This window comes from Typopeltis vanoorti, chromosome 16 (assembly GCF_054136105.1).
Source record: "Typopeltis vanoorti isolate ZY-2024b chromosome 16, IOZ_Tvanoo_1.0, whole genome shotgun sequence".
Taxonomy (NCBI): Eukaryota; Metazoa; Arthropoda; class Arachnida; order Uropygi; family Thelyphonidae; genus Typopeltis; species Typopeltis vanoorti.
In genome coordinates this window covers 30,670,603-30,686,785 of record NC_143564.1, presented here as the reverse complement: position 1 = coordinate 30,686,785, position 16,183 = coordinate 30,670,603, and the positions used below count along the sequence as shown (strand labels likewise).

Sequence of the window (16,183 nt, the reverse complement as noted above, 5' to 3'; positions counted from 1 at the left end):
TTGCCATTGATGCCATCTGTTCAAGCCTGTAATCTTTCTCAGGATTCTCATATCTGAGGTCTGTAGTCTTTGGTCAAGTGTTTTACTTCTGACCCAGCTCTCAGATCCATAAGTTAAAACTGGTTTGAACACTGTCTTGTATACAGCTAATTTAGTGTTCCGACTAATTTCTCTCTTATTCCATATGAATTTATTCAATTGACTTCCTACCATATCATCTTTATTGATTCTATTGTCTATTTTCATATTTAATTTACCATCTTCACTAAAAATCATGCCTAAGTAGGTGAAATGTTTTACTTGTTCCACAGGTTCTCCGTTCACAACGCAGTTAACATTGTCAACGATTCTGCCTATTTTCATTGTTTTTGTCTTTTTATTGCTGACCTTCATACCATATCTATTACAACAGTTATTCAATTTAGTCAGGGAATCTTGCAGACTTGTAGCGGATTTATTGATAAGTATAACATCGTCCGCATAAAGCAAAGAGCTGACATTAACATCTCCAATTTTGATATCATGTTTAATACCACTTTCCTTCACAATGTGATCCATATAGATTATGAATAACAGAGGGAATAATGTACATCCTTGTCTCACACCAGAATTAACATTAATTATTAGACTTGTGGTACAAAACTAATTTGCAAGTGTGTGTGTATGTATATATATATCTCAGTGGGCGTCACGTGCCTCTTCCTTTCATACATTAAAACTGTATGAAAGTTTTAAGCGTGTATAGCACATCAGTGCTCATCTTAATTGGTCTAATGCAATTAATTGTAGGATAACTTTGAATACTTTATCAATTAACTGTAACCAAATCTGCACAGAGTGAGGGACAATGTATTCGTTTTAAGATACTGTATATTAGAAAATAATAATGAGGGAGAATGCTATATTTTGTTGATAGATATTTGAATTATTCAAAGATGTAAAATTTGGAAGAGGAGGATGAGGCTTACCTCCTGCTACAATATTGTTTCCTATTGTAAATATGTGCAAAAAGTTATAAATATATTAAAAACTTGTATACCACTTCAGTTTACACTTCGTGCACGCTAAACAGATGAAACTCAGAAAACAAAAACAGCAACTCATGACTAATGCCAACATTCTATTGGATTGGTTGACACAACAACCAATCACAGCCTCTAGTTGCTATTGTCTTAGAGCTCACCCTGCTTTGCCTTCTGAGTCGTTTAAAACTACTAGAACACTACTAAGAATTTGACCTGCTGCGCCATCTTTTCAATGGGCTCAAAGGTGTATGTATTGTGAATGCACAACCAGGCTATTGATGTGAATGTGATGCAATGTTTATGCATCAAAAAATGTCCTTTTCATGAAGCATTAGTATATTGTATTTACTTTTAGGAATCATGAAAAGTCTGGAAACAATTAGGTCTTTAATGGGAATGAATGCAAAAATATAACATCGGTGTTATTGGCATTTGGTGGATGAGCACTACACACCTAGCACACCTTGAATATTCACCCCATATATATATTATATATTTATTTAAAAAAGCAAATGTGAATGAAATGATAGTAAGGAAACAGGTGCATATATATAAAGTTTTCAGCAGAAGCTGAATCAGCCTAGCAACAAATGAGTATGTAACAAAAACTAGCAATTGAAATAATCCCAAAAATGCATCTTTTGCAATAATTCTCTTGAATATGTTAATATGAAATATATTTATCCATTTAATGGACTGACTCCACTACTTTCACTATAATTTTTTATCAGAATTTGTGTTCCTTCTAAAATATGTAAATTCAGTTTACATATTCTAGAACGAACAGAAGGTAATGAGAGGAAAAAGATTATGCTGTTGTACTGACTTCAGCTTCAATGTTTAGAATTTATTCTGAAATATCAGAATTCTATTCAATGGTAAAGTTGTTTGACAATGTTGGTGTTCACGATGCCAATACTTTTACTGAGGTAGTATCTGATACATTCACTATAGAAATTAGTGGTGCAGTATCGATTTTTAGTAAAATCTGGCAAACCTATTGTACAGTAATGTTCAGAAACCTTGCTCTAGAAAGAGATTGTAAAATTCATTCCATTTCTATTTCCCCAAAATAATTAATGGTTTTAAGCAGCTTGACACTAAATTATTTCTGTAGTTGTTTCAAAAAGAAGCAGCTACAATTATATGACAAAATTAGATGGTTAATTTAATGGACTGACTCCACTACTTTCACTATAATTTTTATCAGAATTTGTATTCCTTCTAAAATATGTAAATTCAGTTTACATATTTTAGAATGAATTGTTTATCATTACTTCCTATGTATCACTGCTTATTGTTAAGTATAAGTACTAATTAATAATGATAATTTTCTGTATATGTTTCTTAATTCTTAAAATACTGTTTAAGTTATATTTCATTATAACTTCAAAAACAACCTTTACAAGTAAATATATTAACATTTCCCACTATTTCTCATTTCAGGAAGTATTATACACTTTTAATGTTTGCAATAATTATAGAGAAAAAGTAATGGACACTGATTACTATAGCAAACATACCAGACTACGGAAAAATTAAACTGCCAAAAAATCAGTGACCCACACACACAGTATGCTTTTTACCATAATTTACATGTTTGATTAGGTATTTCATTATGGAGTAGCTGGCATAAGTGAAAGAAAATACAGTAATTCTCTTTTAAGTCCAGTTTTGAAATGAAATTATTTGTTTCATATGCAGAATAATAGTCATTTACCATCAAGAGCTAATGATTTCTAATTTTCTTTAACCAAATTCCAGTGTTATGTACCAAGTATTTGAGTACATCTAATAAAATAATTTACGAATGAATAGTTATTAAAATTTTTCCAATCCAAACTCATGTAGGCACATTTTTACATAAGTATAAAAATTTCTTCATATAAAAGTTTTAATTACATACTTTACAAAGGTACAAAAAATTATCACAATTCGTGATAAAGTCTCTAATATTACTGAATGAAACCATATGTTTAACATCATCCTGAATAACAATATAAGTGGCAAGATCAATTCAGTATAATGCCAAAACATAAATTACTGTTTCTGAAAGAAGCAACACTATGTAGCAGGCCTACTGTAAGCAGGTGTCCAAGTTAACAAGGGTGCCATAAAAGGAGGGTGCAATATTAAGTTTTAAAAATCAAAATCAATTCTACATTCCGAACATGATCCACAAGTGTTCGCTTATGCTAGATTTCACTTCTTCCAAAACAAGTTCTGTATATATTCTGCCATCTGAAATTATCAGTTCCACTGACATCTGGTGAGCATATTGTTGCCGTTCTGGGAAGCTCAGTCTATCAAGTACGAAGCTGAATCTTCTATGCAGATAGAAATTAACACCTTTCTTCTGTCTTTCTACTAGCTCTCTAAGTTAAAGTTTTGTGGTCATCTGAACATGATATTCAATTATTGAAATATTCATGATAATAGCTGTGTGAAGGATTTCATTACTGTACGTGCATTCATCGTGATCAGAGATTGATTTCTGCTGTTGCAGTATTTGTGAAAATATAGTCCGATTTTCAAGAACGGTAAGTAAAAAAAAATATACAAGATTTTGCCTACAAAAATAAAATAGCCATTAAAATACAAGGTTTTTTTTTTTGATTTGATAAATTGATGCTAAAATTTTTATCATAGCTGTCACACCAAAAATTAAAAAAAAAAAAAAAAAATTATCAGGTGCACCAAACAAAATAAAAAAAAAAGGAAGGAGCTGGAAAAACAATTGTCAGGATCTCTAAACACATTTCTGGAAGCTTCAGGAAAAAAGACTGAAGAATCTCCACTATGGCAACAAAGCAGTTGATCTTCTGAACAGGTCGAAGCAGAAAATCAACAGGAGTAAGTCATCACCAAGCTTTTACACTTACTGTTCTTCTTCTAGAAGCGACAGAAGAAACCGAATAATGTTTGTCAAAATCACATCTCAGAAGATCCAGGTGTGTGTGATCCAAAATATTAACAATAAAACAGAGAGAGACTATCTAATCGAACATCCACCTTGTTAAATATCGAAATGGGATTTTCTGAAAGATAATTTACAAAAAAAGTTTTCTACCTCTTACTACCCTTTCTTGCTTCCAAATGGAGAACAAGTAATAAGGTTGTGGTTAGTATACTCAAGTTTTTAAAGATTCTGTATTCTGTTTGTATTAGAAACTATTTGGGGATGGCAAGTCACAACTCGCTAATGAATTTGGAAGCAAAGATTGACAATGTTTGTCTTATATTTTAAGTAAACATGAAAAAATTGAGTTGCATATTAAATGTGGCACTGATTTTGCTCAACTTTGATTAGCATTATCAAAAAATAAAACAATAGATGCTCAAAGAACAGAGAGAGAGACTGAAAAAAATGACTGTTATTCAGTAATTGAACATATAATTCACACAATTCAGTTTTTAGCCCAATATACAGCATTTCACAAATTATCAAAAGAATACCACAATAATAATGCAGCAGAACATTTATACCATGTTCAAAGTTCAGCCTCCAAAAATATGACTCATTTGGGAGACCAAATTCAAAATGAGTTTCCTTATTTTCCAATGCTATTAGCCAAAATATATTATTAGAAATGGTCAAAGATGCAAAATATTCTATTATTTTAGACACAGCTCCAGATGTACATCATGTTGACCAAATGGTTATTATAATTATGTTTCGTCTATCATAAAGAAAAAACTGCTGCAGAAATTCAGGAACATATATTAGGCTTTTGTTGAATACAAGATATAACAAGCCAAGGATTATATGAATTCATTTTAGATCTTATTAATAAACTGAATCTTCATATTCAAAATCTCTGTGGACAGGGATATGAAGATGGTGCAACTATGAGGAGTAAATACAATGGTATGCAATAGAAAATAACAGAATAAAGCCCAGAGCTTTCTGTGTTCCTTGCTCTGCTTATATCCTCAAATTTAGTCATCAATGATGCAGCAAACATTTTTTTGAAACAATTTTTTTTAATGTTGTCCAGAAATTATATAATTTCTTTTGCATCAACAAAACAGTGGATAATATTAGATTAACACTTAAACCATTATCCAATGATAGGAATGGAAAAGTTGAATAGAAGCAATTAAATCATTAAAAATTCAGACTACAAATTTATGAGGCTTTGTTAGAAATAACAAATGATACAACAAAACACATGGATATAAGATTTCAAGCAAACTTCTTAATATCAAAAATAACATTTAAATTCATTTGTTCTATTATATATATAGCATATTTTGAGTAAAATGAATGTGGTTAGCAAAATGTTTCCAAGTCCAGACTTCAACATAAGTGAAGCTCTTGAATATTTGAAAATTCTAACAAACGATTTAAGTCAGTGTAATCAGATGAATCCTTTGAAAATATAGCATATTTTGAGTAAAATGAATGTGGTTAACAAAATGTTTCCAAGTCCAGACTTCAACATAAGTGAAGCTCTTGAATATTTGAAAATTCTAACAAACGATTTAAGTCAGTGTAATCAGATGAATCCTTTGAAAATATAATCAGTTCTGTGACTCAAATTGTAGAACTTCTTGATGTTGAACCAACTTTTCCCTGTAATGTATATCAGAGAAGAAAAATAAAAAGCACTTTAATTATGAATTTGTAGACAAAAGTATTACTAAGCTGACATTAAAATTTTAAAACAAACTTCATTTTTACAATATTAGATACTACAATAATGTCTTTGAATGAGTAATTTAAACTCTTAGAACAACATAATGATACATTTAATGTCATATCTAAAATAAGTGCACTAAAGATTGAGATGAAAGTGAAACATTGAATATGTTTCAATATTTTGCTTTCAAAGATAAAACTCCTCCTGATGTTTAAAATTTTATCAAAATAATTTATGTGATTCATTTTCAGATATTTCAATCTCTTTAAGGATATATTTATCACTGCCTGTGAAAATTGCCTCAGCAGAGAGAAGCTTCTCAAAACTAAAAAGAGTAAAAAAATTATTTAAGATCTCTCTCTGTGAAAAAAGGTTATCCAGTTTATTCTCAATTTCAATAGAACATAAAATTTTTGGATTCTAGTGACACAAACAATGTCATTAAAAAATTCGCTTGCTTAAAAGCTAGAAAATTTAAGATTTTATAATCATTCAAAATTATTAAAATTGCTAAAACTAATTCACTAGCTTTCTTTTCATTGTAAATTAGTAGTTTTCACCTTAAAGCTACGTATCATAATAATCGAAATAATGTAATGAATTATTTCATTTGCATAGTACATTTTGTATCATCAAAAAACAATATCATGCTTAATGGGTTATGTATCAAATACGATTCTCTAAAATTTGTAATTATTTAAGTGTATATTTGTTGCTTATTATTTGAATAAAATACTATCATTGTTGATATTATTGTTTATACGACTGTATCTGTGGTGTTATTTTAATTGATAGCTATTAAAACTGTATAATAAAAATAGTTGTACTCATTCCAGACTTTCCATCTTGTCTTAACCACTGTCCTGTTTCTCAAAAAAAAAAAACTTATTGGGGGGAAGGAGCAAAAAACTTTTTGCACAACAAAGGCACCTGTCAGCAGTAGTCCTATATGTAGTTTCACATAAGATATAACAAAAATGTTAAAGAACAGTATGAAAAAATATTTTTGATAGCTTTTTTATCAACAGTAAAAAAAAAATATATGCTTTTCAGAATTTATACATTTTTCACATAAATAATACAAATGTTTACAGAAAAAAAAATCAGAAGACTTGAAGTAAATATGTTGTTGAGCCATCTCTCCAAGTGGGATCATCTGCTATTTGTGCTCGACACATAGGACATGTACGTTCACGGTCAAACCAAAGAGAAACACATTCTTCGCAAAATATATGCTACAAAATGTTAAAAAAAACAATAGATATTATATACAGATATATAGAATATTCTTTTTATTGCAAAATATAAATATGAAGATACATGCTAGAATATCTGCATGTAATACCATGAGTTAATCTGAAGTTCATATATCGTCTGCCTAAAATTAATCACACTTAGTTGTGCGCCTATAAAAAGTCACAACGATTTCTATATATATAAGCACCTGGTTTAGAAGCTTACACCATTAGAAATCTTGCCTTTGAAAATCCTACCAGTCTACATGTAATATCTTTATTTACCAACATAGAAGCAGCTCTCAATCACAAAAAAATAGCATAATTTATAGCATAGTTTGCAGCTCTTTCTTCATTCATTATTTTTCAAAGGGAAATGCCAGATATACAACCAACAATTATAGCCTAGAACTAGCTCTCTCCACCATATGCAGCTGTTACACATCGAGCATGGAGGGAAAGAAAAAAAAAAAAAGCTAAATCTCAAACCTTTTGTTTGGTGATACACTGATGATATTTTCATTATTTAGAAACATGATCAACAAGAACAACATAATTTTCACCTCTTCTTAATACTCACGATCAAAAGAGCAAGTTTATTGTCTATATTTAGAACAACAATGAATTGTTATTTTTAAGTACTGTCATTAACAAAAAGTGGTATACTGTGAAATCTGTGCTAAAATAACACAGTTACTTACATACTGGTTCAAACATTATGGAACCTTATGAGATCCTCATTCTTTTCAAATAATACCCACGTCAAATCTACCGTAACTGCAGCAAGCCGAGCATAAAACAAACCGGCCAAGCTCAAACTGTGAAGTCTTTTTTATTAAATAGCGATCTACAGCTACAATACCTTATTTAAAAGATTAGGTTGAAAATAGTTTAGAGATATTTCTTTAAAGTTCTGGTATTTTTTCCGAGGTGGGAAAAATACAATAGGGAATAATAATAGTATTACTGTAGTCTGTATGTTGAGAGGGAGGTGAGAGGAACAAATTTCATTAGCAACAGCCTATTGTACTGCATTTTTTAGATATTTTCCCCTTATATTTATATATGGTAATCCCTCAATTATTTGGCCATAGTGGGAACTCAATTTTCTTTGGATAACTGAAGGGTCTGTTGACTGATAGTATAGTTACTATTGCTATATCAAAAGGTGATGGACAAATTAATCCATTCAAGGATTGGGTAATTGGAGATTTGGTTGAAGTTGGATAATTAATCAAGCATTATTGTAACTTTGAAAAAGATATTAGACAATGGTTGTATGAAATAGGAATCTCATCTGTATGACATTAATATTAAAGAATAATGAATCTTAATAACTTACGACTTGTTAAATTATAATTTTCAACAAGTATGTAATATGTTTATAAAAGAAAGATGTGCCCGAAATAATCATGAGTTTTATTCTAAACAAGGAAACTGAGCATATCACAGAGATTGGTAAATGAAATTTCAAGTATACAGTATTACTCTTTTATTTTCTCAGTTAAATAACTATAAGTAGCTATTATAATATAATGAATAAAAAAAAGTAACTCATTCAGCACTGATGCCCTTTTGTTGGGAAAGACATGGGGTCAAATCCTGTGTAGGATGTAAAGAATCTTTATCAGAGCTTTTCAAGTGAAGGCGAGTTAGCTACTTCATATGGACGTGGAAGGGAGTATTCCCTTCCAGAAACTTGGGTTTGTTATCCCACAAAACAGGAAAACCAACCAAAAGAACATGCAGTTTAAAGATAATAATACTGTTAGATCCTGAATGGAGAGCTTTACAAGTAAATTCTTTATTCAGGATTTAACATGATAACTACTACTAATTAAGGAGATATCTGCACATCAGCTAATAATTATGAAGTATTGTTTTATGTTTTGTAATAATGTGTAGTCCATGTGTGCCATATAGTGAGAGTTATTGTTAGGTTATTTGTAATTCCCATGTAAGCTGCCTAGTACATTGCGATATTCTGAGAAAGTTATAAGTAGTAATCCGGAATAATCGCGTATAATCTGTACGAGTCGAGCATAGCGATGGAGGCTATACCTATGCGGAAAAATGACATCAGAGCGGCTACCTAGAATAATGTAATTAGGGAGAGTGTAGGATCACCCAAGGGGCAGGAATGATGGGGTTCGTGGGTGAAAACCACATCGAATAGAGGGTGCCCGAATAGGGCGAATAAAAAATGAAGCATGCCGTTTTAGGAGGCTTTTAGACTTGTTGATCTTCGGTTGCTGGATTCGAGTTTTAGGGAGAGTTGGTCGGAGGATTCGTGAGAGAGTGGTGGGCTGACTACGGTAATGACGGACGGCAGGTTCTTTTCTTGAGAATGCTTGAAGATTTTCAAGCAGAGCTGATCGCGATACGACAGCCTATGTGGAATTGAGCCTTAGCAGCATGTCCCATTGGAGAAAGTTTCCTGTGGAGCGGTAGACAGCACGCAACAGTCGGAAACGATTAGAAGAAAAAGCGTAGTACATCACCAGGCACAAAGATGGCCGAAGAATATGCAGTAAGGTAATCCAGACCTACATGAGATGGCGGCATAAAATCTGAAAAGATCCGGTAATGTAAGAGTTTTCGTTCTATGTTAAAATTCGTTTAGAAGAACAAGAAATTTGTGTGCATTGTAACTAAAGGACACTAGTAGAGAACTTTTAGTGAGAATTTGACTGAATTAATTAAGCCCTTGTGGAACAAAGAAGAGTTGTTAATAGGCAGTAATTTGTGAATGGCTAGACTTGCTTAAATGAAATTTAGAATTAAGATGATTATTGATAGAGTATTAATGAAAGTGTTCAATGTGTATTCTGTGAATAACTTAGTGAAAGGAATTATATAGTAGTAGTATTATGCTTAAACCTAATCTTATCCTTTCATAATTGAAGGATTTAACATGCTCTGATTCATTGTGATTTAGTATAACCTTAACTTAGAGTGAATTTTGATCCATTGAGTATTTTAACTTACATAGCTGTAAATGTTTTTCCAATAAACATGTTTTGTACCTTATACCCAAGTTTATGCCTGATTACGAATTCAAACCACCACTTATGAAATAGAACCTTTTGGCGGGAAGGAATTTAGATATAATTGCTTAAGTGAGATTCGGTCTACGATTGCTAACTGAATCTGCACAGCACTAGCATGAGATAAAATAACTGTGTGTATCCCTTTAGAATTCAGAAATATTTCCCTGAACAAGAGTCTCTTCTGTCATAGGATATTGGCTGGCGCAGCAAAATATAAATTTTGCCAATATCCGAAGAGGAGATAGATCTGAATTAATATCTTTAAGGGCACGACAGTAGATTAGAAGGAGAGTTATTATAGAGGTAGAACAAAATATAATATAGAGAAAGCAGCGACATAACAATAGAGTAGCTGGTAGGATTTTGATTGTATAAGGTATTTAGTAAGCAAAAGGATAGATTTAAGAAACAGTAAATTAATGTATAATAAGATAGAATTACGATATAACAATAGACCTTACTATTTAACAATACACTAGGCTCATAGCCTTAGTTGCTTTAGCTGTAAATCCAAGTAAACTAATCAAAGTACAGTATATTCAAATTTGTTATATCTTTAAAACTAATTTACTTTAAAAAACAATTTTTCCATTATGATGAGTTTTTTAACATGCTTGAAGTACGCTTTAATCAACATTTTGTTAATACAAAACATCCTTTCTTGATTATCTGGAATGCGCACACACCTCTTCCAGTCAAATGACAAATTTCCATTGGCTTTATTTCTAAATCTTCTATAAACCTAAGCATTTTATGGCTTTATTCAACTCAAGCATTTATGGTTATTAACTAATCCAACAAATGAATAGCCATGTTTGTGGTATACCAGAGTGGTTTATTAACCTATTCTTTTCAGTTAATAGCAGATTCAAATCTAGAATAACTAAAAATTCACACATATACCATAGTAATTAAATTTTAATAATATGTAGATATTTCATCTTAACCCTCAGCCCATGTCGCTGTTTTCGATCGACGTAAACCATGGCAGTGTGACTTTTGTGTCCGGGGCTTATTAAATGATGTTTTTATAAAAAAAAAAAAAAAAAAAAAAAAAAATCAGCTAATGCCTTTTTATTCCCGTACACAGGAGTAGGCGAGGCCATTTAGCCCTATCTAACTTTTGGAGACTGAGTGGGCAGTTCAATCTCCACTGGTACTGAATCAGAGACAGATGGCCCAAGGCTATCACTAATTAAGCAGTACGCAGTGAAGAGAGATGGCTCAAATGTGCCGCCATCTCGTGGTCCCTAACCCTAACACAATATATTTTTTAATGTCTGAAATAATGTGGGTTCTACGGTCGATTTTCTTGAGTTTACAGGACGAAAAACCCGAGTTTCCGGGAGGAAAAACCTGCTTGCCCATGCCAGAGATTGACTAACTCGGGAACCGGTCGAAAAAAGGCTTAGAAAAATTTCCTCTAGTCGCCGACTAGACTCGAAACCAAGTCTTCCTTCGTGCGGCCAAGCACGGTGGTGTGTAAACGCCACATCCACTGAGCTACACAGGCTATGATGTTTTTATTGAATAATTAAACTGCCGTTCACAGAGGACGTTGTTAATACATTCCAAAACATGGTACAATAAATAACAATAGCAAAAAAAAGTATTTAAATAATTGTTTAAACAAATAAGCGGAAAAGTGCGAAAAAGACTGAAAATTTTAAAAATTCATATCTCCAATTGTAATAGACCATAACCCTCGTTTTTTTTTTAGTTTTGTATGTACATTAATGCAAAATTAATGACAAAATCGTATCTTTAAATTACAATAATTATTTTTGCAATTAAAAGTTGCTAATTTACATCATCATCATCAAATTCCTGCCATGTACCCTCAAGGGGTGTACAGGATATGACAGTACTACATGAAAAAATTAAACTACATGAAAAGACAGTCATTATGGTTAAGACTGGGTCTGTGACGTAAGGCTTCAGCACTTTCTTTATATAAAGGCTCATGTTTATATAAGGATCTATGTAGCAGCTTGGTATTTTTCATTAGATCCTGTGGTTAGGGTTTTCAACTCCATGTTGAACGAGGCCAGATTTGTGCAATTTGATCAGACGGATGTGGTCTTGGTGTTCAGAGATGCGTTTACTTATAGATCTTCCTGTTTGCCCATAGTATGACATCTTACAAGAGCATGGAACTTCGTATATGCCAGGTAACATCATAGGTGAGAGTTTGTCTTTTGGAGAAAATTGTGCATGTGGGTGATTGGGTTGTATTTCTTCATATTTTTGAGAGACTTTCAGAGATACCTTTGATATATGGTATAGGAGTTCTACAGGCTTCGTCTTGTCTGGGTTGATGTATAGGGAAGTGCGCAACTAATTTTTTGAGTTTTTTTTGGATTGCATCCATTTAATAAGGCTGTATCTTTAATTTCCAATTCTTGTTTTAAAGACTCTTCAGAGGAACAAATTTGTGCGCTCTGGATACCAGAGATTTTTTGAAATGGATAGTGAGCAGATGAATTGTGGATGTAACGACCAGAAAAAGTTGGTTTACAATTTGTATGCTCTGGATACCAGAGATTTTTTGATGTCATATTTTTGAGATGGATGGTGAGCAGATGAATTGTGGATGTAACGACCAGAAAAAGTTGGTTTACAATGGAAGTGGAGATGGAACCATCTTGTTTTCGCTAGATGTGTATATCAAGAAAGGAGATACCTTGTGATGATTATAATAAATTTAGTTTAATTCTTTATCCAAGCGTGAGCAAACAAAGTTTGTGCCTGAAAATATTTTCAGGACTGGGGTAAGGTAGTACAACACCGGGAAACTCGTAGCAAAGGTGGACCACGCTAACATCACTCCTATCTCAGTATCTCCCATAATGCAAAACACATCTCCTTGCAGATATGTATAATGTTATGCATTAAGGGAAGGGCCACTACCTAGACTAGTTTTGACCTTTATTGAGGTCTCTTCAGTGGGAGCCAGCCCAGATCTGGAGATACCAGGCAGAAGCAGTAACGAGGTCATCTTTACCTATAGGAGTTGCCAAAAGGTGTGCCACCTTTTTATTAAATTACTCTGGATTTAGAGAAAGATGTTGAAAGAGTTTAATTTTCACTTGGTTAGACTATAATAAATTTAGTTGTAAAGATGACCTCGCTACTGCTTCTGTTGGGCCTGGCTCCCACCGAAGAGACCTCAATAAAGATCGAAACCAGTCTGAGTGGTGGCCCTTCCCTTAATGCATAATATTATACATATCTGCAAGGAGATGTGTTTTGCATTATGGGAGATACTGAGATAGGAGCGATGTTAGCTTGGCCCACCTTTGCTACAAGTTGCCTGGTGTTGTACTACCTTACCCCAGTCCTGAAGATATTTTCAGGTGCAAACTTTGTTTGCTCACACTTGGATAAAGGATTAAACTAAATTTATTATAGTCTAACCAAGTGAAAAATAAACTTTCAACACCTTGTGATGATTCTTTTTCCAGTGTGAATTTGATGAGAGGATGAAGGTTGTTGATCTTACCTAGAAACGAGTATAGTTCTTGTTCAGAGTGACTCCAGATTGCAAAGTTGTCATCAACATATTGAAGCCACATTTTTGGTTTTGGTTCAAGAGTGGAAATTCTATCTTCTAAGTGTTCCAGAAAAAGGTTGGCTAGGTTCGGTTTTCTGATGATGTCATCTGGCACATACGAAGTTCCATGTTCTTGTAAGATGTCATACTCTGGACAAACAGGAAGATCTATAAGTAAACGCATCTCTGAACACCAAGACCACATCCGTCTGATCAAATTGCACAAATCTGGCCTCGTTCAACATGGAGTTGAAAACCCTAACCACAGGATCTAATAAAAATACCAAGCTGCTACATAGATCCTTATATAAACATGAGCATTTATATAAAGAAAATGCTGAAGCCTTACGTCACAGACCCAATCTTAACCGTAATGACTCACTATCTCAAAGATCTGGGAAATTATCCTCAATTGTATAAAATAAATTTATCAGATATATTTTAATTTACAGCCAAATATTTTAGTCCTCAAACATGCTACTGTATGCATAGAGGGATTCCAATGTAAGAATGCGCATTAACTGTTCCTTTGAATGTAATTCCTTTACAAAGTTATTACATTCTTAGTAATAACTGCACTGATGATGTCTTAAGACGAAATATCTACATCTTATTAAAATTTAATTACTGTGGTATACATGTGAAATTTTAGTTATGAATAATTCACAGGTTTCACTATATAATATAGATCTGGAATATTATAATAAAAACAAGTTAAGTTAAGAAGTAATGGGATTGAGTGAGAGACAGAGTAAATTCAAAATCTATATATTTATTTACTGTCAAATAATATTAGCATAAAGTATGGCATTTCATGGGCATAACACTGTGCATATAAAATGTTGTGTTGTAAACGCTATATACTAATCTACATTACACATAAAACTTATAATGCAAACAGAAAAGGGGAGCACAAACTTATCATACATAAAGAAAACATTACACAGAATTTCTTATATCTTCTTTTCAAGTTCATGGGATTTGATGAGAATACACAAACAAAAGCAGTTGACTTATCAAGCATAGTTTCTTCCCTCTCAACAGTGGCCATTGAAATATAATTAACTCATGGGTAAGAGTTAGCCAGTGTCATATGAAAGTGGTTTTCCCCTTCCTTTATTTGAAAACAAAAAATTTGTATGCAACCTTTCTTCAGGAAAATAATATTTCTTCTTTCATGTCTTCATTAATATGTCAGTTCCTTTTTCTATTTCTTTGGAATACAAAGATAATTTTAAAGTTCCTTTTTCCTTCTAGAAACTTCTTCATTATCCATGAGCACAAAAAATTATTTCTGTCCGTTGGTTTGGTAGAATGTATATAGTTCTTATCACTTTCATTTACGCTCCAAATTAGCTTCCTTTAAAATAAATACATTTGTAAATTTTGGGAGAACTGTTTGTTTCCTTTGGAACATTTTTTTTTTAACATCCTTTCTTTTAAACTATATATCTCCCCTAAACTTCCAACTTTCAGAACTTATTCTGTTTTAATCAACAAATGTTCTATTTTCTCTCTCACTATATCAACTTCATCTTCTGAAATACAAACTTTGCACAAGTGCACTACTGACTGATGTGGCAAATAACATGACAGTGAGACAAAAAAAAAAAAAAAAAAAAAAAATCATTGCTTGTTGTGTAAACAAGACTACAGTTCTTTACTAGCAAGAAAACCATGTTGGAAAGTTAACTATTTTCTTTAAGTTACAGAAATAAAACTAAATTTGAGGTGAGAACTTTTCACTTATATGGTAGTAATAAATATCTATTATAATACAGCTATATTGCCTGCTTCAGTTTAGGAGTGCCCCTGTTTAAATGTCATTGGCTATTTACTCATGGGTTCTTAGGGCATTATGAGTGTAGATGTACTAAAAAGTATATGTAGCTTAAGGAATAGAAATTGCACATACCTTTTTCAGGGTGTTGTGGCTTTTCCTCTGTCTGCGATGTCGAGAACTGCAGAGTGTGTGTGTGGTGTGTGTGGGGGGGTAGGCAGTTTGGTAGAATAAGTTAGAAAAACCCGGGTTTTTTTTTTTTTTTTCGTAATATATAGAAACATATACTTTTATATAGGGTAGGGAAAAAAGTGAAAGGGTTAATTTTTTAAAATAAGGAGGGGGAAGGGGAAAGGTGGTTGACGGGGTGTGGACCGTTTCGACTATTCGTGGTCATCATCGGAACATATTGGGAAAGTCCCACGAATAGTCGAAACGGTCCACACCCCGTCAACCACCTTTCCCCTTCCCCCTCCTTATTTTAAAAAATTAACCCTTTCACTTTTTTCCCTACCCTATATAAAAGTATATGTTTCTATATATTACGAAAAAAAAAAAAAAAAAAAAAAAAAAAACCCGGGTTTTTCTAACTTATTCTACCAAACTGCCTACCCCCCCCCACCACACACACACACTCTGCAGTTCTCGACATCGCAGACAGAGGAAAAGCCACAACACCCTGAAAAAGGTATGTGCAATTTCTATTCCTTAAGCTACATATACTTTTTAGTACATCTACACTCATAATGCCCTAAGAATCCATGAGTAAATAGCCAATGACATTTAAACAGGGGCACTCCTAAACTGAAGCAGGCAATATAGCTGTATTATAATAGTTTTTATGAGGAGTAACATGGGAGTTTTCCCAGAAATAATATACGTAATAAATATCGTATT

General features: G+C 32.6%; 1 protein-coding gene across 1 annotated transcript in view; it reads right to left on the bottom strand.

The window, feature by feature from the left end:
* Positions 1–2,907: 2,907 nt before the first annotated feature.
* LOC150097919 (RING finger and transmembrane domain-containing protein 2-like) overlaps positions 2,908–16,183 on the bottom strand; it is a 159,659-nt gene continuing 146,383 nt past the window's right edge. Inside the window, exon 10 of the mRNA XM_090405935.1 lies at positions 2,908–6,903. Within this exon, the coding sequence (XP_090262061.1) occupies positions 6,772–6,903 (132 nt within the window). The 3' untranslated portion in view covers positions 2,908–6,771. The remainder of the gene's footprint in view (positions 6,904–16,183) is intronic.